Genomic DNA, 27,086 nt, shown 5'->3' on the forward strand with positions numbered 1-27,086 from the left:
AAAGGAAGAAAAAGAATTCAGATTACAAAGCTAACAAAATAAAAAGGTAAAGCTCAACAGACCGTGATTGCATTCTACTCTCCTGAGATATTGACATAAATTCAATGATTATTTGTTCTTCAGATTGCTCATATCAAGCCATTCAAGAAAGACCAGCCCAAAGCTAGATGCTTATTTTGCTTCATATGGAGTTTAAGAAGTACATTACTAATGACAGTATTCTTTGCACAGGTGTACTACTTCATTTTCAAGACCCAGCACTGCAGTTGAGAGATCTGTATTTTGTAGATCCTAAGTGGTTGTGTAAAATCATGGCACAGGTTAGCCTCTGATTACTTTTTATATTTACATGCACAGAGCTCTTTCCTCTGTCCTAAACCATGGTGACTTAACAGCCATCCTTTTTCACTATTTCTTTAYGGTTTCAAGACCTAGTCTTTCCTCAGCTCCCAGAATGGTTTACCTGGCTGTTTCTCTGCCCTTTGCATTCTAAGCAAATGTCTGACTCTACTTCCATGTTCTTAGGCTGTAATGTCCAATATCATTTACACTGCACTGGGGCAAGAATTGTTGTATAGCAGGAAAAAATCCAGGGATGCAAAATCCTGCAATATGTTGTTATAGATTGGGGTAAAACCTGGAAGGCTTGATTAAAGTAGTAAGGGTGGGGGAAGGAGAATCACTGTGTGCTTGGTACAGACAGCAGCTGAAGGTAAGTGATACGTAATCATATATTAGGACACGAGGGCAGCAAACTGCCTGCTTAAGTGAATTCATCATTGACATCTTAGATGTTTATTCAGATTTCCCAGCTTCTGAAACTTTACATTGCATTCAGTGGAGGAATTGGAGTTCCAAAAGATTGAGTTTGAGCCTTTAAAGCCAGTGGGAGTGAGAGAAGACTTTGCAAGTCAAGTAGTCTGTACCAGTCTACTTGTGTGAAGTGTTGATATGAAAAATCACTATACATAGGTTCCTTTCTGACAAAACTTTCACAAATTAACGTGTAGAATAATTTTCCTTACAATGTGAAACAGTGAAAGCTGCTGAAGAATGGTAGCCCACTAGTGGCTTGGATAGACTAAATTCATTCACTGGCGTCTTCTTGCTGAAGCATGAAATGTTTGATTTCACTGTGATAGGGAGTCCATTCTTTCTGCTGTATTATAGACTACCAAGTGTTTCAGGAAACAAAGTTTTATCAGAAAAATGCAATCCATTGATGACTGTACATCTGAAATTGTTCAACTTTTTTTAAAGATTCTGACAGTGAAAGTGGAAGGCTGTTCTAAATACCCTAAGGGAATTGTAAAGCGTTCAGATGTGGAAAAATTCCTTTTAAAGAAGAGCAAGTTTCCTAAGATCTACATGTCACAATACTTTAAGCTTCTAGAAAAGTTTCAAATTGCTTTGCCATTAGGAGAAGATCAACTACTAATCCCAAGCAGGTAAGCARAGAGCTAAAGCCACAAATGTGCCATAGAAATCAATCAGAATGAAAACCTCCCATCAGGCTATAATGATATTTTAGCTTAATTAATCATAAGGGCAATTTCACATGTGAAAACAAGACTTATTGCTGCATATTTTTGTAAATGCCTTCACAGATGTGTTAAATTATTCTTGTAGCAGATAAACCTTACATCATATTAGCACAGAGGTAAATAGAATATATAAATGATAAATTCCTTCATGAGAGATAGAGTTATTTTACAATTACCATACTTTGAGACTACAATGGGAAGACTATAATATAGCTTTACACTGCATCACCAGTGTGCCAACATTACCTATATTTATTGCAATATGAATTTTGACTATGATTTCCTATAATCTACTTGCTTGAAGTCAAAACTCCAGTCAAATTACTGTGAGGCAATAAAGTTACTTTGAGGCAATTTTACCTCTAAATGATCTAGTCATTAAATGTGGTGACGGAAAAGGAGTTCTGAATTTGAATGCTGTTCTTTTGCTTTAATTGAAGCAGGTCACACAGTTTCTCTGCTTCAGTTACAGATTTCCCTAACATGTTTAATGGAGAGAGTATTACATGGTTGTATTGATTAGTATTTCTAGTCTGTTCAGAGTGCTGGGATATGAGGATTTTATCTGAATTCCTCTCATCTACTTTACATGTGCCTCACACTCACGTTCTTTGATATGTCATGATTGCCAGTGAGGTTGTGTTGCATTCAAATTAGAGCAGAACTTGACTTTAGCACAAACAAACAGAAAATAAGCAAATAGATTATCAGTCCACTTCATGATCATTTTAATCATCCATTCATTAATAAATAATACATTTTTATAATAAATAATGTATGTCATCGTGCAGTTTTGATAAAGCATGTCACTAAATACAATCTGTTATTTTTATTCTTACAGTTTGTCTGATCACAGACCTGTTATAGAGCTTCCCCACTGTGAAAATTCAGAAATTATCATCAGGCTTTATGAGATGCCATACTTCCCTATGGGATTTTGGTCCAGACTGATCAACAGGTTGCTTGAAATATCACCTTATATGCTGTCAGGAAGAGGTACAAAACTTTAGCTTCAGAAACAACAGTGAGCGCATTTGCTTTAAATGCCACACCTGCATGTCCAGGCTCTGATTACTGTTACATTTTTGCTTTAGCTGATTTCTGGCCATTTCACAAATGTGAGAAAATAAACTGTGGCCGTTTTGGCAACCTAGAAATATTCAGGAACCTATGGGGCCTGATCTTTTTGTACACAACAGTGTACAAAAGAAAATGGAGGTATAAGCAGCCTGTTTCACTCTTTCACATGCTAGAGATTGAAGAAATCTTTGTATTCATGCAAGATTGGCATTCACTTCTACAAGGAATATAGAAAAGAATGTCTTCCTCACAGAGCAAGAAACTGCTTTTCTTCAGGGTCATCTATTCTCCCCTTATGAAGGGAAACTCTACTTTTATCAGAAACGTTTTTTTTTTCTTTAATTTTTTTCTCAATAAATCCATGCTTTGACAGGGGATCTATCTCCTGAACCTTGCAATTGCATTCATCTTTATTTTTTTAATATGTGATTTACAAATATAAGTGACAAGTATGCGAAATATATATTGCTAATGCTCTACAAATATGAAGTATAAACATCTCTGCTACAGTGATATTTGATCTCCTCCTGAACACCGAATTCAGATGTGTGCACATTTCACTATATTGTGTGTGATAGAAGGACAAAATAAATCATGGAGGTTTTTTCCTTACATTACCTAAAATACCTTGTATTTGAATCTATGTGTAGCTAACTCCCTACATTCATTACCTGTGCAGTGCCCTATCATCTGATTCAATGTTTAGTGTTTGTGGATGTATCTTACAGAACTGATTACCAGTTAACATATGTATTCAGTGTTTATGGGAATATTCTGCCTGCAGAGGTGTAGTRTTTGTTTTGTTTGTTATATGGATGTGCATAAACCTACAATCATAATTAAGTATCTAAAATAATATGAATTATTCTGAATATTTGAAAATATGACACTTCTATTGGAGATCAGATTTCTTTAATCTTTTTTTTTTCCTAGAGCGAGCTCTTCGTCCTAATAGAATGTATTGGAGACAAGGCATCTACTTGAATTGGTCTCCTGAAGCTTATTGTCTAGTGGAATCAGCAGTATTTGACAACAATCCAGACAGTTTTTTGAAAATTACAGCACCTTCTTGCAGAAAAGGTTAATTATTCCCAAGCCTGATTTTTGCTCCAGTTTGATTGCCACTTGGCACTTTGGTTTGTTGTGCTTTTGCTTTTTGGAATGTAGAGTTTGTTCTTGTAATTAGAAGTATGGCAGGTAGAGGCTGTAATTTTCCTATTTTGGCTTTTTAAAGGTTGCATCCTTTTGGGACAAGTTGTGGATCACATAGATTCTCTTATGGAAGAATGGTTTCCAGGTTTGCTGGATATAGATGTGTGTGGTGAAGGGGAAACACTGTTGAAGAAATGGGCTTTGTACAGCTTTGAGGATAGTGAAGAACACCAAAAAATATTGCTTGATGACTTACTTAAAAAAGCTGAAGAAGGTAAATACGCCATTTGAAGTATATCAATAAATATTATATAACATCCCCTTTATAACCTTTGGGCTTTTCACATTATTTAAAAACATTACATTTCAATAAAAATAGTTACAGTATGAGTCAAAGCAATTTATTCTTTTTTATCCTAGAACTTTCAATGTCACTGTACAATAAGGGGCAGATTGCAGGTACTCTGTGTAGTTATATGTGAAGTGGCAATAGTGAAAAGTGTCTTTATGTCATGATACTAATTGTGAAACTTCATTGATGAAATTCAATCCAGCACATAGTAAAACTGATACTAGATATTGCAGTTGGACAATGTGAAAAGAAAGAAGGCAATATTGATGAAGACAAATCACATACTGATAAAATGTTTTCTTTTTCTATACAGAGAGAAAAATAACCTCTCATTTTGGCCTTGTTACATAATAGCAACTGCTGATCACATTTGATTGTGCACAGGACCTTAAATTATTTAAAGATGTAAGATACTGAATAAATTGAATGGGATACTTAATTAGTACTCAATCACGTGTATGTATGTGTGTATATAGGTGTGTGTGTGTGTGTGAAGCTCATTTTAGGGGTGTTCGTCATACACACTCACAGAAATCCATTTATCTTTCAATGCTTTTTGAGTAGTGACTATGCTTTTTTTCAACGTCTCATTTATTTTTCTTAGGTGACCTTTTGATAAATCCAGATCAGCCAAGGCATACCATTCCAATAGCTCAAATTGCTCCTGATCTGATATTGGCTGATTTGCCTAGAAATATTATGTTGAACAATGATGAACTGGAATTTGACAAAGCTCCTGAATTTCTCTTGGGTAAATACTATTTTATAGTTTATTTTACAAAAAGCTACTGTAAAAGAAAACTGTGGAAATCAGTTCTGCAATACATGGAAAACATTTTAGAAACTTTTCTTCTCAAAAAATTTGTTTTTAATATGCTCTGAATATCAGGTTGTTGAGTTTTTAATTTTCCATTAGTATCTATACAAAGACATTGGTTTTTGTTTACTTACATTACTATCCTAAAGCTCAACACAGTAGATGGTCCACATATTTTTTAATTCGGCCTTTTCAGCTATTTTTGAGAAATGGTTGAGGCCCTTTGTTTTTAATATTATTTTCAATTTCATCTTTGAAAAGGTGATGGTGGGTTTGGATCTGTGTACCGTGCATCCTATGGAGGAGAAGAGGTAGCCGTAAAGATTTTCAATAAACATACTTCCCTCAGGCTTCTAAGACAAGTAAGAAATGCTGCCTTAGTACAAGACTTCAATCTCAAACTCTTCTCAGAGTTCACCTCAGAACTGTGGAAGTTTTGCTACCTGCATTATTTCATCTGATTTTACCATTTACAGGAGCTTGCAGTGCTTTGTCACCTCCATCACCCCAGTTTAGTGTCTTTGCTGGCTGCTGCAATCCGTCCCCGGATGCTGGTGATGGAATTAGCCCCTAAAGGATCTCTTGATCGTTTGCTTCAACAAGACAATGCAAGTTTAACTAGAACACTTCAGCACAGGATAGCTCTACATGTAGCCGATGGCTTAAGGTAAATGCAAATTTTATGCTGCTGTGATAATAGCATACAGCTGCAAACGGGACGTACTAAAAATGGGAAAGCTTATCATTTCTGTTATTCTGTTTTGTTATTCAGCTGTCGTTTGCTGTTGTATGAATAATGTATGAGTGTGTGCGTGTGTATGTGTGTAGGTATACATCTCTTAATTATGAATGTTTTCAGTATGTGCTTTTCTGATTAATAGGTACCTGCATTCAGCAATGATCATTTACCGTGATTTAAAGCCTCACAATGTGTTGCTCTTCACACTATATCCCAATTCAGCTGTCATTGCAAAAATTGCTGATTACGGCATTGCCCAGTACTGTTGCCGAATGGGAATAAAAACCTCAGAAGGCACACCAGGTACGGAAAAAATACTTTGGTTTATATTGCATTGTGCCAAAAAAAATATATAAAATGTTTTTGGATTTGGATTCTGTAAGAAAGAATGTGCTTGAACTCCAGCCTACACTGTAGTGGGAATCACTGTATTACAAGTTATGATGGCAGATTTAGACCTCTTGGCCTTTCTTCCTAGTCATGCTTTAATTCCTTTTRTAAGATTGGGCAGTATATTGAAGCTTTAAAAAGAGAACAAACTAAAGTACATGCACTAATCTTGATTTTTTTTTAATCTTGTTTTAGTATGTTTATTGTGATATGATACTGAAATTATACTGCTAAAATCACTTGTGTTTGCATTTTTTGAAGGTCTTGATTTTTTAAAAAATGCAGTGAATACTGGCACTACTCACTGATTTTAGAGAAAACAATTTTAAAGCCCTGAACACTGCAAGAAATACAAAAAAGCCCTTTGGTCTTGGAAACAGAATATGAGGGTGTGACTTGTAGTATTAAATACTAGGCCTTCAGTAAACACTGTAGACCTACCCTTCCTTTTAAATATTCATTGATAAATGAATTGTTTTTGTGTGTAACAGTGCAGTACCTCTTTAACTGGTATATTGTCCCCTTCCTTTAGACTGATTGCTGGTATTCTTGGTAATCTGCCACATGCAAATTATTGCCAGCCCAGAAATGATGTGCCATTTTTGTTTACTTCCTGTGATATTTTCATCAATGAGTATTTACTTCTAAAAGGATAAAGATGGCTTCATCTTGGTATGAATCATAACTATTAATAAATGATTTATTTGCAGGGTTTCGAGCACCAGAGGTTGCCAGAGGAAATGTTATTTACAATCAGCAAGCTGATATTTATTCATTTGGCTTGCTTCTGTATGACATTTTAACAGGAGGAGGTAGAATAATGGAAGGCGTGAAGTTTCCRAATGAATTTGATGAGTTAGCAATACAGGGAAAGTTACCAGGTATGCCTTATTTCTTCAAATTTTAACATGGAAAGAGACCATTTGTCCTTCTTTGCTCCAAAAATGTTGTCTCTGAATAGTGATCAGAGGAAGAAACAATAATAGCAGCTTTTAGCAGTTTGTCCTAATTTCATGCTGTCTTCAAATAGTGAGAAATAGGTAACTGTTAAACATCCTACTTGGTATAATGTCATGTAGGTTCAAGGAATCCAGTTGGATGTGCTTTCTAATATCATGTCTGAACTTGACCCATACGTACTACCGCGATTATGTATATCATATAGTAAGATACAACCAATTGAACTTCTGTTCTTTGGTCCTGACACACCACAGGAAAAAAAAGAAAACTTTTATAAAACTGTTCATAAAACTTCTTGATGCCAGTGACTTTAAAGGACTGCCACTCCTGAAGGATTGAAATAGGAGTTCCCTTTTTACCTATCAAGAGTGGGAATTCCCTGCCTAGCTACATAACATTCTTCATTCTCCATCTGCTTTGCACTATGTAGTTGCTGATTTATRGAAATAAGACTGGACATAATAAGAAGCTGGACCTGATGTAGTCAGAAGGACAATGTAACTCGGTATTTGGCAACTTCTTTGTAAAAAGATGTTGGTGATTAATACTACCCTCAGGAACGAGTACTACAAGCTTAGTGCTTGGTATTCATATTTATTGCCCTGCAGCAGTGGATATGCTCATGAAGTATTCTTTAAGACTGTGAAAGAGGAAAGGTCAGCAACTGTATCTGTTGTTCCAGTACAGCCTCTCTTTCCATTAGGAAAGAGAGTTCTTACATTTTCTACTTTTAAAGGAGAATTGTCCAATTCATAATTCAGATTGTCTAAAAAACATGCCCAAGGAGGATGGCCATGAACCAAACAGAAGAATGAACAACTGCACTCAAAAGATACTAGGTCATTGGTTCATGGCCAATTTCTTCTGTTTGCTATATTATGATCTTCTGTTTGCTATATTATGATCCCTATGAAGTAATGGAAAGCATTAGTTTCTGGAGATACTACAGCTCCATCTGTGTGCATGCTCATTATTCATGTACTCCCAGCAAATAAAAGGCTGGCTGAACTCAGAAGTGAACAGTGCCTATCAYTTGTTGAACGAGATATGTTCATTTGCAGGTTTTCTTCAGCCTTCTTTAATGTTACCTCTGGCTAATGTAAGACTGGAGTATCTGCTGTGCATTTTATTGAACCAGAAAAAGCAATACAGGCACTGTTATTAATGACTAAATTTGGTCTTAAGAGATGTCAGCACTTACAGCAATAAGATATATATTCAAAGCAGTGAGTGTGAATTTAACTTCCACATCTCATAAATATTATATTGAGTTGCTTATCTAAATTGCTATAGAATGTTTTGAAAATTTATCGGTATTACATGTACTCTGACCAAACACAGAAGAGTATTTTTTCAAAACAGTGTGCCTAGGAACTTAAAAGACTAAGGACTGAGATTTCTGAAAGCCTTGAATGGTCAGCGTTAATCAAGTCACTGCTCATGCATATCTGTGATGCAATCCAAAGTAYAGGGATATTCTGCAGAATCCATTTGGTGTAGCTTCTGTTAATGACAAAGAATCTGGCTCTGTCACTCTGGTTTTTCGTTAATGGCAGAAGAGCAATTCTGAGCTGTTAATGGTAAYATTTTACCTAAGGGTATGATATTTCTCAAAGCAGCTTTGTAAGAAGTTAGATAAAATCTTATTATAASAATAAAGTTATTCAGAACTCTCAGTTCTGAACTGTGGTAAAGGCWGGTTAAGATATTATCTAATTTTATGTTTTAGATCCTGTTAAAGAATATGGGTGTGCCCCCTGGCCTGAAGTAGAAAATTTAATTAGAAAGTGTTTGAAAGAAAACCCTCAGGAACGACCAACATCTTGCCAGGTATTATTTAGTGTATTTATTGTATGTGTTTTTGTGTTAGATGCTACCACAAAGTTACTGTGATTTCTAAAAATAAATGGCTGATTTAAGTTAAGTAGTGCAGTGTTTTTTCCCTTGTTCTTTTGTGGAACTGAAACAGCCATTTAATACTGCCCTCTCTTGCCATCCGGGGTAAACTGTTCTGTTCAAATCTACTAGCCTTTTGTTTGTAGCCGACTGCTTTTCCCTGTGTTATTGTATAGMGATAAGAGTGAAACAGGATTTAAATTACATGATGTTTTTTTACTAGAGTTAAAAGTGCAGAAAGGACTTTGTTACACACCAGTGCAGTTAGCCTACCTTGCTGCATGCRTACGAAAGGATGAACAGCAGTCTGGCTCTGAATCCCACCATCTGTAGTCACACATCGCTTTGGTCTGTGAAGTAAATGACATTTTCAAACACGCCTTTTTTCAAACATGCCATTGACTTCCTGAGATTTTAATTAAAAAATGAAAGAGTCAAAGTAAAGTTGCTCAGTACATAATGGTTGTTCATTAATGGTGGTGCAGAAACGAGCAACCCTGCTGAGACAYTGTGTGTGTACTCCATAAAACATGATTACCTCTTGCTTGCTCTTCATTTATCACTGCACAGGCCGTCATTATTACCRTGTGCATGTCATGGCTTCCTTTGCAGGTTTATGAGATTTTAAATTCTGCAGAGCTTGTCTGTTTGATGAGGTACATTTCAATACCCAGTACCTCCACAGCAGAGTGCATGGTAGCTGCCAATCAAAGCTGCAAGAAGGCAGGAGTGTGGATAGGCAACGGGAACACAGAAAAAGCACAACTTTCRTTTGTTAACCTAAATACAGATGGACATACTTGTGAGGTATGTGGGAAAGTTTCATTTATTCTGATTTTTTGCCACCCAGAACTCAGAAGAATTAATTGCATTTGAACTGTGGGAGTTCCTTCTGGAAAGCCCAGCTTTGAGAGATTTTTGATAGAACAAATATAGCTCATAAATGAGTCATCCCTGTATCCGTGAAAAGCAGCAGAAATACAGTCTCTTTTTCCTCTCTTCCTGCCATCCAGCCTGAACTTTCTCATAATACTGTCTTTCCATTCCTGGGTTCCTTTCTTCCACTCTCACTGAAGCTATTTCTGGCACAGAGGCTGGAACACCGAGAGGTAGTTATCAAACCCTTTGAAATCCCTCTCTCCCCAGACAGCCCTCTCTTACAGTTCCTTTCCCGTGGATGCCACCTCCTTTTGCCACTGCGAGTGGTGCCCCCCAGCTCTCTTCATTTGCTTTTTGTACTTCCGAGTCCTGTACTGTCAGAAAAAAAGAAGATATTTTACTCAGTCTAGAAATGCTGTGATATGTTTTTATTTTTCTGCCAAAACTGAGTGTGACTCACCACTGAAGTTGTTTAAATTACTGTCCCCATGACGCAGCTGACTGTGGCAGTCACAACAGCTATGGTATCTGCCATCTGTTGACTAAGATACATTTGAATTGAAAGTTTTCTTATAAACTTATAAACTTTCTTATATGGCTTAATTTTCTGTAATTAAATGAAAAAAAGTCAGAGGAATTATTAGACCAGTACTTCTATTGTTAGGAATTGAACTGAATTTATATTGCAATATGAGTTCCATCTGTTTGATTCTCTGATGGCTTTCAAAACTTCATTAGCACATATACAGAGAATATATTTTTATCGATAATCAGCACAGTGATTTTATTCTGTACTATTTTAGGAGTCCTTCCTAGCATTGTGAAGATAGCTAGCTTAGTTGAAGATATATTCTTCTGCTTGTAAATTAGATTTTTTAATGGAGAAGTTAGGCTTTATGTAGCCTAACTTCCCAGGGTCTTGGAAAATAGTACTTCATTTTTGTTATGAGCAATTTACTAGCTTAATTTACCCTTACTGAAAACACAAACAGATTGTTTTTTGTTTTTTTTTTCCTGACTCAGGATATTGCAGATAGTAAAATTTTAAGCTTGGTCTTGGTGACCCTTTCCCCTGAAAAAGAAAACTGGATTGTAGCTGGAACCCAGTCTGGTTCTCTGTGGGCAGTTAACACAGAAGATGAAGCAAGAAGACATCGTCTGCAGAAAATGTCYGATTCTATCACCTGCTTATACTGTAATTCTCTTTCAAAACACAGGTATAAATTAAGTTTTTAAATATTTGGGTTACATTTTGAAAATGTGATTAAACAGTAATATTCTCAAAATGATAGCTGTACATTCACGCAGACAGTTGTATTGTTTAGACAGATGCATATTTTGCCCTTGTTTACTTACTTTTGCACCCAGCATAACCAGAGACTGCATTCCTGACTGCAAGTGATTGTATTTGCTTTTAGCATTCAAAGAAATTCTGGAAATACTAGATGCTACTGATTGAAATTTTTCATACCCGATTTAGGGATTTCCTAAATTCRTTATTTCATTTTTATTTCAGCAAACAGAAGAATTTCTTTCTGGTGGGTACAGCTGATGGCAAACTGGCAGTTTTTGAAGATAAAGCAGTAAAGGTAGACTTGTTCTTTACTCTCTGTCCTACAAAATATTATCAGTAAAGCAGCTACAAATTGTAAATTAATTTTTAGTTTTAGAAAGGCAATTAAAAAATTTGCGTGAAATAGATTTCTATTGTAATTTTAGAAGAACTGCACATCTTACAGTATCTGTTTTAACTAAAAGTTAAATGAGGAAAATTCTCTCCCATCATAGTCTTTGAAGGGCGTAGTATTCTGACTAGAAAAGGACATAACTTTTAAGATCATTCTGACAATTTTAATTTCCATTAATTACTACTGCTATGTCTTCTTTCTTCTTTTTGATCACACTACAGTTTCCCTCTAAATAGGTGGAAAATGTCTTTTAAAAAGAGAATGTTGTTTAGCTTCCTTATAGACCAGGGTTCTGCTCATAGAGCAGATACAGGTGAATGTTGGGAGCTGCTTATATCAACTGATTTCTGAGGGTAGCTCCAGACCAGATGCAGCTTGGAGCAGTTGGGGGCTGCAGTGCATTGCAGAACGGGAATATGGTCCCGTGTGGGATTTCCCTGGGATATCGATGTGGCTTTCTGTCTGATCCTTGAACTGGGCCAGGGACTGCAGAAGGTATCAGTTCCAGCTCTGGCCTGTTTCCCCTCATGCAGGCTGTTTTCTTTGGGGCATCTGTAATGAAACTATGATGCCTTTTTGGTCACTAATGTTCTGCAAAGGCACCATAATGGTTCAGAAAATCTGTCTGTGTAAATACTCTGCAGGTTTAAACAGTTTCTGCTTTGCACATGTGTATATTGCCTGTTTCTGTATATTTCTTCTTGCAGTGTAAAGGTGCTGCACCTTTGAAGATACTAACTATAGGGAATGTTACCACACCACTGATGTGCTTAAATGAATCCTCATATTCAACTGAAAAAAATATCTGGGGAGGCTGTGGAACAAAGATCATATCCTTATCTAGTGATTTCTCTGTGCAAAAACTCATTGAAACAAAGACAAGTCAACTGTGAGTTTTTTATAAATGATGATATTTTGCTTTTTTGGTTGTTTTTATTAGATTTCTGACAATACTTTGATATAAAGTATTTTGTAAAGTAATTATGTTTACAGCTTATTCTTTGAATTTTCTTGTTTTTGTTCTTATACTTCCACAACATAGATAGAAAACTATATAATATTTAAAGTATTCATTGCCATTTTAAACAAGGAATATGCATTTTTACTGTATAAGGCATTCATGAAGTTAGGATATGTTCAGGAAATGTATAAATGCTACTGAGCAGTTTTTCTCCTTCGATTGCATTTGTCCAGTCCTCGTTTACTGAGAGCTATATGCACATACTTAGCATAGCGTTTGTTGTTACACACACATATCATAGATAAATATGTATCTTTGTCCTATGTACATAAATCATGTATGATTGCTGACCTCTCATTCTTTAGAAGGTACGAAAAAAATACGAAGTTATGAGACTAAAACTGTTGGAGTATTTATTCCAGTTCTCACATGGACTGAAGTTAGGGGGAKTTTCCCTAAATAGGGGTTACATATTTGATTTTATACTGATAGAGACTGTTATTCCAGGAAATGARTATGATTTGGAAAATTACAATGATGTTAAGCCAGAGACTAAAGCTTTAAGTAAAGTGCAGGTGGATGGCAAAATGAAAATATGTCACAGGAAGGATCTGAGATTTGAAGATGCAAAACTGTATACAGTTTTGAAAATAAAATTGTCCAAAATAGCAAGTACCATTGTCTGATGTAGCGGTGTTACTGTCTGCCATCAGGGTCTGAGACTGTGAGCTGTTCTGCAATGTGAGTTGAAGAGTCAATGAAGTAAACCAAAGCCATTAAATTGCAGAGCAGTAAAATTTTGATATGTACAGTCGCAGGTCTGGCATGAGACAAATTCATATTTGAGGAAGATAGAGGAAGATAATCTAGAGAGGTAGAGAAAGATAATCGAAAAGGTTATCAGCAGAAATGAAACCAAGAGCAGAGCAAGGTAAACTAAACCTCACTGTTGCTTTTTAGGCTTCGTTATCTTTGTACTGAGTGACCGTTTGTGGTACTGTGTGTCCTTGTAGTATCAAGTATCTCCAATTGAAAGAATGATAGGAGAAAGGTGGAATTAGCCCTGCAGTGGTGGGAGTGAGATTTTGGGCATTAGTGCACCTCCAGGGATACCAGCAACATAAATCCACTTACTGAAAGAAGTTGTATCAAGCTGCAGGAAGATTACAGCAAACCCTTTCAGTTGTAACCCAGCCCACTTTGGTTTTAAGGCTGAATCGTTCTGAAACATTTACAGAAAAGCTAACCCCACTGATAATATTCAAGTTTGCCTTTAGAAATTTTCTGGGTGCCTAACTGGATATTTTCTCTCTCCTAGGTTCTGTCATAACACTTACAGTGATGCAAATATTATTTCAATAGCAGTGGACAAATCCATCTACTTGGCAAAGAAAAACAGCCATTTTTTGGAAATTTGGGACAAGAAGACAGAAAAACTTTGTGAACTAATTGATTGTGCACATTTTCTTAGGTACGTACTTTATTTAACATAGGTGATATGATATATAAAGCTGAATAACAGATTGTCTTCTGTAGCATAGTACCTCAGCCGGTGGGACAGAAGGGAATTGTTGGTTAAACCAGTTCTTTGAGCAAATGTGGAACTTCTTTCCTCTCGTCTGGCCCAGAACCTGAGAATATCCCATGCAGAATCTCAATTTTCTGAGACTTTTATTATATTTCACAGTTTGCCTATGATTTCTAGAGGATTCTTTTAACTCTATTCAAAACCATAGTGGCTTTTGTTCTCCTTACTTGCTGTGATCAGGCATTAATGCTTTTCTTTCCAATTACCTTCTTTGTCCCCTGATGGAGAATACTTTCTCTCCCCAGTGCACTGATTCAGTAGGAGATCCGAGTTTCACAATGATTTACATTTACATTTGTATTTTTCTTCTCCCTTAATCTTTGGTGTCATTTCATTTTCATGATAAGGTTAGAAGCAGCCGTAGTTGTTCTCTTCCTTTGCAGTGAAATTATTCATCTGTAGCTTGGGAGAGAACAAGGAGATGTATTTGCCTCCTATTTAAAGGTCTGTTCAAGCAGACCAACTTTTTGCTGGCTGTTAGCTCTGGTAGTTTTCATCCTAGTTTATTTAAAGTMAGTCAGTTGTTTAGGATGAGATTTTTATAGCTTGTCTTGACAAATGATCATGTAAAAGACTGATTGTGAAGGAGTCATCTTAACAGTTACAGAATAGAGTGTATCAAAAAATTTTAATTCCCATTTTCTCCATATTCTTAGGGAGGATGTGGCAAAACTAAATAAAGAATCAAAACATAAAGTGGCTTATTCTGGAAGAGTGAAGACAATTTGCCTACAGAAAAATACTGCATTGTGGATAGGGACAGGGGGAGGACACATCCTATTACTTGATTTGTCAACACGTCGCCCCATACGAGTTATAGATAACTTTTGTGATTCTATTCGAGTCATGCTAACTGCCCAACTAGGTAAGTAAAACCATCAGATAACCAGTACTTCCRAGTCAGTGCTAAGCTTAGAAGCACTGGCTACTATTTGATGTGGTGTTCCAGAAAGGGAATAGCATTTTCCCCGTTTTGTTTATTCATTCTGTTCTACTGCTGTCATCTTCAATCAACATCAGACACACCAGTGTTAGTTAAATACCAGTAGGCTGTCATATCTGTGCCCAGATAAAACAACAGCTCCTCTCTAACTTGTCATTGATCAGCGTCAATGCCTTTGCTGCATCCTTTTTGCCATGCTCCAGGTGAGTTGTCACCGTCTTCTGTGTGATGCTGTTCTTACTTATCTATCTCCACCCATGTTCTCTCTTCATCCTGAAGTTTTATGCTTCTGTCTTCTCTCTCTGTAGAGCTTGTTAGCTTTTAATCATTTTTCCCTGTTTGCTTATTCTGCAGTTTTCTTCTCCCATCCCCATTCAAGAGTGGTTCTTTTAGGTTTGGATCAYACACAGGTCACAGCAAAGCTGGGGAAAGGCTGTGCACTTGGATTCAGGGTGCAGACTTGTAGATAGGTGCTGTTCCTGTTGCAATGATCAGTGGTTTTGAGCTGCTGTAGGCAAACAGTAGTTGTGGGGTTTCAGTGACACTTTCAAACAGACACATAGAGCATAGACGAGTATGGGGTGATTCTTAAGTGTTTTTTCCTGTATCTCTGCCAAGACTGATAGAGGCTGTACCAACTCAAAAGTTCATTCTACTGCAGTGGTGGATACCTTCGAAACATATTACTTCAAAAATACTCTAGGGTACACCATATGAATTGCCAACACCTTCCACTGTGTTTTGGAAAAAACTCTTGGCCTTGCTTTCTGGAGTTCCCATGTCAGTATGACTGAAGGATGTTTGCTGTCAAGAAGACTCTGAAGCTGCTGTTGTGGACTCAGACACACTGGTAATCTCACTGGCAGGTTTCGTATCTGCGGGCTGTTAATGTTTCCTCATTGCCAGAATGAACTTAATCTGGGGACTGGTTTTTTTTCTCTCTTTTGCACCACCACTCTCAGTAGAGTACAGTTAGCTCATAATGCTGACGGTGTAGTATAAGTGGACACAAGCTCCAGCTTCCACTCACTTGCCTTTGCCTGTGACAGCAAGTTTGTAGAGTCTGTTTAGTCCTCAGTTGTTAAGAGTGCCAGCTACAGAGTCCAGATTCACTGTTACACCATTTTTGGTCCTCCTGATCCTGATGGCTACATTATTAAATACTATAAAGGGACTGTTTTATTTTAGCATTTTATAAAGAGGGTTTCTATGAAAACAAGATTTCTATCTTACTTGTTATTGATAGAAAAAGCATATTGTATAGTGTAGCGTAACTTACAAAGTCTTGAGTCTCAAATTCTTTTATTCTATTCAACAGGGCATTTTTGATCAAAGTTTTATATAAAGAAAAATTAATAGTTTATGAGAAAAAGTGGCTGTTTTTGCACCACACAGTAAACTTGCAAGTAGGTCTGTAAATCTCAAGAACGGCAAGTAAGATTCATAGACACAGTTTTTATGTGCACTTTTTTCTTTTGATTAGTTTTTTCTCAGCAATTATTTATAAGGTGGACTTTTTCCTAAATACAAAGACTTATACTGAGATTTTCATGGAGTCACTAAAAATGGGCTCAGGGCTGATGAGGTATTCATCAATGGTAAAACATTGCTGGTATGAAATGAAAGACGCCAGAGGTAAATATTTATGTATTAAATATTTTAATCTTAAAACTGAAATTGTATAACATTAATCAAATGTAAAAATTTCTCGGAAAAGGAGCTTGCCCTGCTTTAAGATATTAATTAATTTTATCTATAATTCATATGTGAATATGTAAATATTAGTCTTTTTCTAATTCTCTCAACTAACACATTGGCATTTAATAGACATGAGACTACCAGAGTTAGAGAATGACTCAGGTRAATCTGTAAGTTCATTTTGCAAGTGAAAATACATACTTCTAAATAGGAAGAAAGGACCCTGGTCTGAATAGGAAACATTGTACTTAATTTCCAATCAGTTTCGTCGGAAGTTTGGATAGGATTGGTTGCAGAAAAAAATAGTGCAATTATAGATGTGAGCATTTCTTACATTCATACAGTTCTCAGCAACCCTCAGCCACCACAGACGGATACAGGTCAGGAGATGCAAATTTCCATAAGATGGGAAAAATCCCTCTCTACTTTGCACTCCCTGTGAGACCCACAGGAAAAGTTGGCTGGTTCAGAAGGAACGTGTCTGGGGACACACACTGCAACAGGGGCCCACAAAGCTTCCCAGACTGTGCCTTTCGCAGTAAGCCGTACTCCCGGCTGTTTATACTCCCCAAACTGACCCTTTGCTCATCTTTTCCCTGGGGGAGTATGTACGACTTCATGTATGACGAGGTGCAGGGAGGTGTGGAGCACACTAGTGCAACGGAGGTGCCTGCGCTTCCTAGCAGAGGTCCTTTGAAGAGGTCCAGGAGAGCTGTGCCTCCCCGACCCTGCTGCACCGTGCAGGAACGCGGCCTCTCTGCTGCACTGGGTCCTATGTGTCACTGCAGCCGGGATCACTACTCGTGGTGCTGCCAGTGCGGCCAGGAGCTACTGGGGCAGGTGAGCAGGGAGGGAGGATTTGAAAAGTCAGCATAAAGCCGAAGGACTCACACCTGGCCTCACACACAGTRATGAAACATCCTTTTCTAAATGCATTTCCACTGTATTTTAGCTTTGTTTACATAGGAYGGTGCTGACCAAAGCAGAACTCGGTGAAATTCATGTTGTTGTTTGTACAGTTCATGTCACTGTTGGAATGGAGTCTGTTATTTGGGAAGCCAGTGTAACAGCTTTCATCCGTCTTGCACAATGTATAAGTGTGGCTTACTGAGGAAAAGCAGGAAGTCAGTTTGGAACCACTGGCACATAAAACTTACCCCTCTGTGATCAGACCAGCTTTGTCTTCTACTCTTTTTTTTCACATTATTCAGTAGATACCTTTCTGTGATCCATCYTCCATTTCTACTTCCCTGCTAACTCTCCTTCCCTACTTACACATCATTGTGAACACAGAATACTTTTAGTTAGCTTACGTCATATTTGGGTTTTGTTTTGTTTTAWTTTTTACCAGACTGATTACTGGCACTTTCTCCTTCAGGCAYCTCACTTTAGTCATGCACTGAGCCTTCATTTGCAGCCTGTCCCTTCACCGTAGCAGCTGCTTTCTGTGACTTAACTACCTTTGCATGGGGCAGGTGACAGGGTGCTTTGTTCTTAGGCTTGTTCAACAGGCCGGCCAGCTTGGCAGGCTGAGCCAGGGGTTATGTCCTTGAACTCTGATAAACCCCTTCATTAAATGAGGACTTCAACTGTATGTTTTTCATGCCAGTCTTTTTTCTTTTTTTTTTTCCCTTCATGGTTACTGGTCATGAACATTGAGTCCAGTTTACCGAACTCTGCTTTCTGTCTTGTCAGTGGTGCCATATAATCTACTCTAATGTCCTTAAATTATAAAAAGTTCTCATTAAAATTAAAATTTGGTGTTTTATTTCTTTGAAAAAGGGACTCTCAAGAATGTGGTGCTTGTTTTGGGGTATTGCTATAAAAGCGACACTGAAGACAATAAATATCACAAAGGTATGTGAACTATGTTTTATTAATTTTTATTATTGATGGAGTAGACAATATCATGCTTGGATACCCAGAGAGATATGTTTGGAGCACTGATGATCATTGTGTGATAAAATTTTACTGAAACMTCATTATTATTTTTTGTTGTTTGTTGCATTTCTGGATTCTGCGCAAACTAACAGTAAGTTGCAGAAATGGACCAGATGGAGCTGCCCTTTGAAGGGCATATAATTAGCTGGAAAACTGTATTTGGAGAGTAATTGTCATTGTGTAGTTGGAGAATGTGTTGAACGGATTTCCAGAGGAGCTCTGTGCTGGGCCAGGAGCACTCGGTGTTTCCATGAGTGATGTGGATGAGGGAATAGTGAGTATGCTTTTCAGATCTGCAGACAGCATTCAGCTAAGAGAAGCCTTAAGCACACTGGGACAGTATTTATTAGAATTCAAAATTACCTTGACAAATAGAACAAATTGTCTGGAAGGAAATAGGTTACAATTCAGTRAGGACAGATAAACGACTTTTCACTTTTAGTTAGAAATAACCAGTTGTAGCAACATTAGGAAATGATTGACTGACTGACTTAGACAACAGTGCTGCAGCAAAGGGGTTGTAATCGATCGCAGGCTGAACATGAGGCAACAGTGTCATGCTGTGGCAGAAGAGGCAAACACTGTTCCCACACCAAAAGAAAAGTGGTGTCTGTGAGACACGTGAACTAGTCCTGCTCTGCTGAGTGCTGATACAGCCTCTGCTACGGCTGCCTATCCGTTTAGGACGCTGCTCAATGATCTAGGCTATTAGGARCAATCCAGAGACCTGATCTGGACTATTAGGAATAATCCAGGGAGAAAAATGTGACGCATGAGGAAATGCTGAAGGAATTTAGGTAGGTCAGTATAAAGAAAGGCATGATAATGGACTTCAAGCTGCAGAGAGGAAAGGAGTAAACGCTTCTACATAGCCCCTGTGGGTAGGATAAAGATGAGAAGTTTTCTGCTACAGCAAGGGAAATTTAGGTCAGACRTAGGGAAATGCTTCCTGACAATAGAGCTAGTGAAGTGCTGAATGGAGAGCAATGTCCATTCCTGGGGATTTCTAAGAGTCACAGGTGATKCTGTGACTGGTGCCTTTCTTTCTTTTCTCCCACCCCACTTTTTGTGACTCCTAAAACTGTGACTATGACAGTCTAAAGTTCAAAGCAGCAGGTGAAGATGAGCTGATTATTTGGGATAAAATAAGAATCAAACTGACAGCAGTGTTTTTACATTTGGACATATTCTGATTTTTATCCTAAGAACACTGATTGCCTTTTTATTGTATTTAAGAGTGCCAGTAATTATACAGAGCACAATTGCAGTTTCAGAAGCCTTACTTTTTGAGCCGTACTCGTGCAAGTATTCCCAATTTGCATTATTCCATTAAAATAACAGTGTGACTTCTCCATGAAGAAAGGGTTGTTTCTGTTTGTGTGAGTAGAAGTTAAAAAGTGACTTTTTTTGCAGTATACTCAGTAGCATAGAAAATTAGTTTTCTGGTTTACAATGAGTGGGGCTTGAGTCTTCTAAGCATGTAGGGTATATCTGCTCAGGAAAATAAAGATGAGTTTTTATATAGGTACCTCAGTACTAGCATTAGCTGTAGCTCAGGAGTCAGCACCTTCTAGCTCAAAAGCACTAGAATTGCTTTGAAATGGTGTACTCTCTTAAGCTTGGGAGCTGGAAGCCAAACCTCTTGCCAGGACAAGCAGCTTCTAGCCCAACCTCACACAGAAGGAGTCATGCTTTGTCTTACAGGTACTAAGCATCATGTTACTTCAAAGAGACAACTTAAGAGTATTAAAAATTAAGTAGATAAGCAAACAATTTCTGATATACAGTAATTCTTCTCACTCTAACAGTTTTCAATGTTTTSACATTATTTTTTTCAGAATTACAATCCTGTGTGTCAGTCTGGGACATTAATCTGCCCCATGAAGTGCAAAACCTGAAAAAACATATAGAAATGAGACAGGAACTAGCAGAAAAAATGAAGAGTTTTTCTTTAGACTGAAGAGTCACCTTACAAGTGTCATTCTCTTTTCTAGTCTTCCATCACCTTAACTTTGTGCAATACTTACAACTTTGTGTTCCTGGAGTTTTTAACGTAAAACCAGGAGAGAGCCTTAAGAGAGCAACTTCCCAAATCATGGTGTAACATGAAGAAAGAAGAATATTATTTGTAAATTTGGAAGGACTAAAAGTTACTGAGAAATTTTAGGATCTTGAGTGCTATCAGGAGTCTGTGTACTTGTGACCGAGTTCTACTCTCAACAACCTTGGCTTAACTTCAGGATAACTTCTTTCATTCAGTTTCTGATCCCAGTTAAACTGGGAATAAACCAGGAGACAATAAATCACTCTTACTTATTTCATTATCTCTACTGAGTTGACATTGTAAAGAAAAGCAAAATTTCAACCTCTGTATGCTTATTGCAGTTTGTGTGTATGAGATTTCCCTGATGATTCCTGTTTCAGTAGTAATTCAGAGCTCATGACCCTGCATATGTGAAAGAAAGCATATGATAGCATTGTTTAAAGGAGCATAAATTGACTACATTACACCTTGAAAACAACAGGCAGAATAGTCTTTATTTCTTTCGTGAACAGTTGACATTTTTCATTATGATCAGAAAAAAAAAAAACGTGCTAAAATAATAAAATATATCTCAGAATTCAGAATTCAAATACACTGACAGGCCTCTGCAAGTTGGTGTCCTCTTGCAGCCCTGCAGACTGCCTTGTTCTGGGCCATGTAGTCTTGTAGTTGTGAACTTTACTGTTCGTGTACCTGTGTTGTACAGCTGACTCTGGAAAGCAAAGAGAAAACGCAGAGTAAAAATTCCTAGCTCAGTGCTGCTACAACTTGTACCACAAAGAAAGAAGCATGCTGCTCATGCCACACTGCTACTTCTTAATATAGCTTGCTGGTTTGTTTATATCAGTCTGGAGGAAATAAGAAAAAAGAACTTTAATTTTGATATTTAGGACACACACGATGTCAACAGTTATTCTTGTTTTAATTTATATCATTATGTTGGAGGGTAAGCRATGGAACCTTGGGGTATTGAAGAATTGGCTACCTCTTGTGTATAACTCCACCAGAATGTGTTGCAACACATTTTCATTCAAGAGAGACCTTTTACTGCTGTTAGTCCAAACTTTTTTTCTGATAGCCTGCGCTGACCTGCATTAAGTAAGTAAGTAARTATGTGCCTTATTTCTGTCCATCATAGGACAGGTGTCATTTTCTTCTTTTGATGCCAAAAGAATCTATAAAATGTTCCTGGCCTGTCAAGGAGTGGAATAGCCAAAGCCATCCCTGTGTTTGTGTCCTAGGGAGCTGAACAGGGTGCAGCAACCAAAAAGTTCTCTTGTCTCATTTTTGCAGTTTGGAGGAATTTGTGTAGTAAGACAACAGCATTTACTGAACCGTGTTCAGCTGTGTTTGTTAGATTCAACTGTACTTTGTTAAATTTTCTGCCTCCTGTTGAATGAGTACTCAGGATTCCTTTTGGATATCCACCTTAGTTTTTTATGTATTCTTGTATTCTGAATACTGAGAATAAATTGCTATTTATATGGGATTTTATAACTCAGAAAATATATATTATGTTTGTCATGAAGACATTTTAAAAGAATGTGTAATATGATGATGTCTATTTATAAGAAGTTGTTTTGAGATGTAAGCCTTATACCTTTTTATTAAAACTCTGCTTTGTTAATAATGTAGTCCACTTTGCTGAATTTCCAAGGAGGAGCTTTGGCATGCAATTTTTGTTGATCAAGCTCAATCGCCTCCATCAGGATGATCCAAGCTTGATTCCAGTTTTGTGAGTTTACTGACACAGCTGCATTCCCACATAGCGCATGTCGCCAGCTTTCCCCAGCTTCTGCTGCGCGTCCTGTGCCCTACGAGGAGGAGAGCAGCTGTCCCGGGAAGGCYGATGCTGGACGGGGGCGGTGGCCAGGAGGCAGGACTGCCGTCCCAAGAGGAGGTTCGCTGGATGAAAGCAACCCAAGGCCTGAATCTTTCCTGCAGGTCAGCAGCCAAGCCACGCGTTAAGCGTTACTGAGAACGAAAGAGGTGGTAGCAGCTACTGAGCGGCGGAGGGCGTTGCGGCAGCTGGCTGAGTCGGCTGCTGTTGAGTTGTCAGTGTTTAGAGATGGGGAAAAAAAAAAGAACCAAAACCGCGAAGCTCCGGGAGTGGCGGCTCCGGGGCGGCGTCGGCCGCAGCAGGCGCGCGGGCGAACTGCATCCGTCGGCAGAGCAGCCGCTTCGGGCCGGAGCTGGGCAGAGCGACAGCAGCAGCCGGGGCGGCAGGCGAGGGCGCGGGGAGCAGCCGGGGCCGGCGCGGCCTCGGCCCCCTCCTTTCTCGAGCGTTTGCTTATGCTCGTGTCCGACGAGCRACTCCCAGGCAGGCAACTACCCTCCAGCAAACAATAACTTGCAAAATACTATCTGCGTGTCAAAATTCACCTCCGTTTGCTTTTCCTCCAAAATACTTGTACAATGCTGCGCACACCACAACTGGAAACATCTCCCGATGAAACAAGCTCTTGCTTATTATATTAATTACAGGAAGGCTTGCGAGGAAAAAAGTAAGAGTTCGGTGCGCTGGCATCGCAGCTACGGCAGCGGATGCCGGGCTGGGAGGCGAGGGCCCGGCGAGCCCCAGCGCCTGGGCCGCCCGCAAAAAAACAACGTAACGCACATGGGGGTGAATCCGTCTCGCTCTACTGCATTCAGCACAGCCGAGGGAGGACTGCCGGCAGCACCGCAGCCCGGAGGGCACGTAGCCTCCCCGGTACGCAGCTAAGCAGGAGGGAGGGTCTCCTCCCCTTAACCATTGCTGGAAGATAAAAAACATCACTGTGTAGCTGCAATGGGAGTTTGGGTTTTTTTGTTCTTGTTTTTTTTTAATTCTCCAGTATTCATTTTCTAATTCCTGTAGTTTCTGCAATTTTTCCATTAGACTTCAACAGCAGCATCCGCTRGCTCCACTCCAGGTCGCTCCCTTCCCCTTTCATCATCTCAGATCACGCACTTTCATGCAAGCTCACRTGCCTGCTAGCTTTGCTTCCCTGAAACACCACCCCAAAATGCTGGTATAGTGCTACTGAGGAATACAGAATAGAAACTTTCCTGCAGACCTAGCATAGGAGCAGGAATTCTGCTGGAAATACTYAAAATAGTCTGAAATAGTCTGAAAACGCTGTGCAAACATCAGCTTACAGCCTCTGCTTCAGACACAGCGACGTTTCACCAAAAACTCGGCACAAGCACCAGCGGAAGCTTGCGCTTCTCCTTGCACGCTTGTCCGTTCTTGCTGGAGACTAGGAGGAGAAAAGATTCCCAGAATGATCCTGAAGCTTATACACAGCAACATCTCAGCAAATACCTRGGAAATTCAAAGGTCCAGCTGCAGCTGGCACAAGACAGACAGCAATATGCTGCACAAAGTATCGTCATACAAACCACAMCTTGTTTTTTATTAAGTGTGTATGCATAAGATGGAGAGAAATCTCCATCACTCTGGATGCATTTGTAAATGAAAACTTGACTACGAAGCCTAGCTCTGACCCCTTTGCAGTGATAAAGACCCATGAGCAAGTGTCAGGAAAAGGCTGCTGAGTGGAAGGGAATGTGTCRGAGGGTGCAGGATACGTAGTACTTGAATTCTACTTTATAGCCCCCATACACAGTGAGTTTCGAGGAGGAAGGGGGAGACAAAAGATTTAAATCATCTCTCTTCCATGTAAAGGGACCGCATAGCTGGAGGGGAGAGTAGATTGCTTACAACTTCTTCTGCTCACACCAGAGCAGAAGAAACTCTCCTGGTCACACCATTACACTGGAGAACTCACTAGCCAGCTACAAGCAGCTTCTGTGTCTGGTGCTCGACATCATAACCTAATTACAGGCAGCAGGCGCTCAAAATATGAGTGGTCAAAGCAGAAAACCAACATAAAGAGGAATGAAGCTCTTGGAGAAATAATAAAGAGGAACGAAGCTCTTGGAGAAATACCCTCATCTCCCATCCTGAAGGGAAGAACTGGTCAGCACGCCCTGTAGAAAAGCACCGTACCTGGCCGAGCTGCCTCTTCCAGGCAGCCTCCTCTTCGCTGTTGAGTGGAGGAGGACAAGGCAGAGGAGAAGATGCCCTGTGCCAAGGCTGAACACTAACTCCCTCAGCAAAACGACCATCGTGTAATTGCTGGAAAGAGAAAGCTGTGCACGCRAATGCGTATGAACAGGAACGCGCTGCTGTAGCCTCAAAGCAGCTTAGACTTGGAAGAAGGGARAAGGCCACACTGACTTGCTCCTCGGCCAGCTGGAACTAGAAGTGCTCAGGAAGGGCCCTAAGCCGCGGTGGGAAGGGATGAAATGCTTCTCGTCACTGTGACTGGGCCTGCTGAGCACGCGTGTCTGCGAAAGCTTCATGAAGCATTAAAGATCAGGCATTAACTGCGTATTGGGCAAGCTTGCCCCCCCCCCCTTTTTTTTTTGACAAAACTACTAGACTGCCACCAAGGCCAAATACTAGACATAATTCACTTTAAGGGAGAGTTGGCAGAGAAAAAAAGTCTTTATGCAAAACAGCTTTGCAATTAAGCACGAATCCCAGAGGTGCGTGTAGATGTATCCTCCCATATTCCCACTTTCTGCAATACCTTTTAAAGGCAGGGACTGAGATCCTTCAGAGTATCCCCAAACAACTCCACATCTCCCCAGAAAAAGCTATGGCAGTTGGTTGCACTGGGAAGCAGCAGCAGAGCAGAGAATTTCAGTAACTTCAATGTGATTGGAGATGTGATCGGTATGATTACATCCCTCCTGCTTTACTTGGCTTAAGTAATATATTTTACAAGATATCCTTACTCCTGGGCCTTCTCATGCTGCTTGTAGCTTGTCGTCTCACCACTTAGCTCGGACTCCCTGACCTYGCCTTTGCCTGTACAGTTAATCGCAGTCGAATTTACACAAAATACGTGTCCGCCCCTGACAGTTCCTAAGCAACTCTGCTGCCTGCTGAGAGCTCAGTTTGTCAAAGCAGTCCCTGAAAAGCTCAAGAGCACCTCAAGCAGGGCAGCAAAGAGCAGAGCCAACCTGGCACAGCCCTGGCCGGGTAACTGCCATGAACCACCTTAGGGACACCGAACAGCTTCCCAGGATCCGGCTACTTCTGTAGCCGTCTTCCAACCCGTCTTCTGCCACAGAGCATGAACTCGTCTTCTCCCCCCCCTCAATTCCATGCTGGCAAGAGCCCCAAGACATCTGCCAGAAAAGTCAGAGAAGAAAGGAAAGAGTCCAAAGGTGGGAATTTTCCTTTTCTGTTCATGCACCCACYTCCCTCCCTTCTCAGGGTCCCCCCTGCAGTAGGTACCCATACACACACCACAGGTGGTAAGAACGATGGAGCAAAACCCTGCACCGAGAAAGCAGCCACAGTGCGAGAGCTTCTCAGTCCACGGCTCCCCCGTCAGCCCATTTACGTGCGCTTGTCACAACATACCCTGCTTCTGTTGCCGTCCCTGCGTGATGGCGGATGAGCAAACGGCAGATAATTCAGCTAGAAGATAGCATTATTACAATCAGCAGGCATTTATTTCTTACGCCAACTCATGATCATTTTTCYCCAAGAACTGTCTCGCAACTGTGGGTTTTGATTGCATATTTGACTTCATCCTGCTAGCTTCCTTCTGCTATTCAATAATGCAGGTAACTGTATCTTGCAGGATCTTCCCCTGGACCATGGAACTATCTCACCACTTAAGTATTCATTTTTCTTGTACTTATACAATAAAGCAAACAAGCACTCTGACTGAATTTCAGTAGATAATAGGTCTTGCTACATTATCTTTTTTGTTTGCCTTTACATAGAAAATTGTTGCCACGTATTTTTAGAAATACACTAGTGAAGTGCTTTGCTTCAGAGGCTCTTTTCAGCACCGTACAGCTCTGCGTTGCAGGCAGCAAGGCCTGGAGCTGCTCTGTCCTGCTGAAAAACCCAGATCACTGGTTTATCTTGCACTCTAAAATCAGGGCCACTTCAGAACATCTGCGCTCATTCTCCACCTCCTCTCCTACAACTAAATGGAAAGTGCTTTAGTTTCTTCTATGCCTGTAGATCCTACATCCAAAAACGTTCAAGCTCTTGGAGAGGCAGTCAAGAAAACTGTTCTTACCAATACAGTCTGTCAGGCATAAGGATAGCAGCAGAGCCAAACACAAACTGCTCTAGCTGAAACTAGGACAGACCTTAGTGCCCAGAAAGACAGCATAGAAGGAGAGGGCAATGAGAGAAGTCTACCAAATGACCCACGATGAACACATCTTGGGAAGTTTAAGAATTTCTTTCTCTGTGTTAAATATGCTCCCGTTATTTTGGCCATCTTTCCTGACCCAGAAAATGGTAATTTTCATCAGCTATCCATGCAATTCCCCTTTGAGAAAAATACACATATGGCACTATCCCATGGGAGGCCTATTCCTTTCATTTTTCCATAC

The 27,086-nt window shown here is 39.4% G+C and overlaps 1 protein-coding gene across 1 annotated transcript in view; it reads left to right on the forward strand.

Moving 5' to 3' along the window:
- Nucleotides 1–22,338, forward strand: part of LRRK2 (leucine rich repeat kinase 2) — a 70,841-nt gene extending 48,503 nt beyond the window's left edge. The window contains exons 32-50 of the mRNA XM_085325278.1: nucleotides 232–320; nucleotides 1,261–1,448; nucleotides 2,386–2,540; nucleotides 3,558–3,704; nucleotides 3,859–4,050; nucleotides 4,733–4,879; nucleotides 5,207–5,307; nucleotides 5,422–5,612; nucleotides 5,827–5,987; nucleotides 6,785–6,955; nucleotides 8,764–8,864; nucleotides 9,543–9,737; nucleotides 10,833–11,026; nucleotides 11,326–11,398; nucleotides 12,205–12,386; nucleotides 13,777–13,929; nucleotides 14,703–14,911; nucleotides 18,470–18,544; nucleotides 20,467–22,338. Of these exons, the coding sequence (XP_085181404.1) occupies nucleotides 232–320; nucleotides 1,261–1,448; nucleotides 2,386–2,540; nucleotides 3,558–3,704; nucleotides 3,859–4,050; nucleotides 4,733–4,879; nucleotides 5,207–5,307; nucleotides 5,422–5,612; nucleotides 5,827–5,987; nucleotides 6,785–6,955; nucleotides 8,764–8,864; nucleotides 9,543–9,737; nucleotides 10,833–11,026; nucleotides 11,326–11,398; nucleotides 12,205–12,386; nucleotides 13,777–13,929; nucleotides 14,703–14,911; nucleotides 18,470–18,544; nucleotides 20,467–20,588 (2,846 nt within the window). The 3' untranslated portion in view covers nucleotides 20,589–22,338. The remainder of the gene's footprint in view (nucleotides 1–231; nucleotides 321–1,260; nucleotides 1,449–2,385; nucleotides 2,541–3,557; nucleotides 3,705–3,858; nucleotides 4,051–4,732; nucleotides 4,880–5,206; nucleotides 5,308–5,421; nucleotides 5,613–5,826; nucleotides 5,988–6,784; nucleotides 6,956–8,763; nucleotides 8,865–9,542; nucleotides 9,738–10,832; nucleotides 11,027–11,325; nucleotides 11,399–12,204; nucleotides 12,387–13,776; nucleotides 13,930–14,702; nucleotides 14,912–18,469; nucleotides 18,545–20,466) is intronic.
- The last annotated feature ends 4,748 nt before the right edge of the window (nucleotides 22,339–27,086 follow it).

The sequence above is a fragment of the Rhea americana genome, unplaced genomic scaffold (assembly GCF_003343005.1).
Source record: "Rhea americana isolate MKP2758 unplaced genomic scaffold, rheAme1 scaffold_1, whole genome shotgun sequence".
Taxonomy (NCBI): Eukaryota; Metazoa; Chordata; class Aves; order Rheiformes; family Rheidae; genus Rhea; species Rhea americana.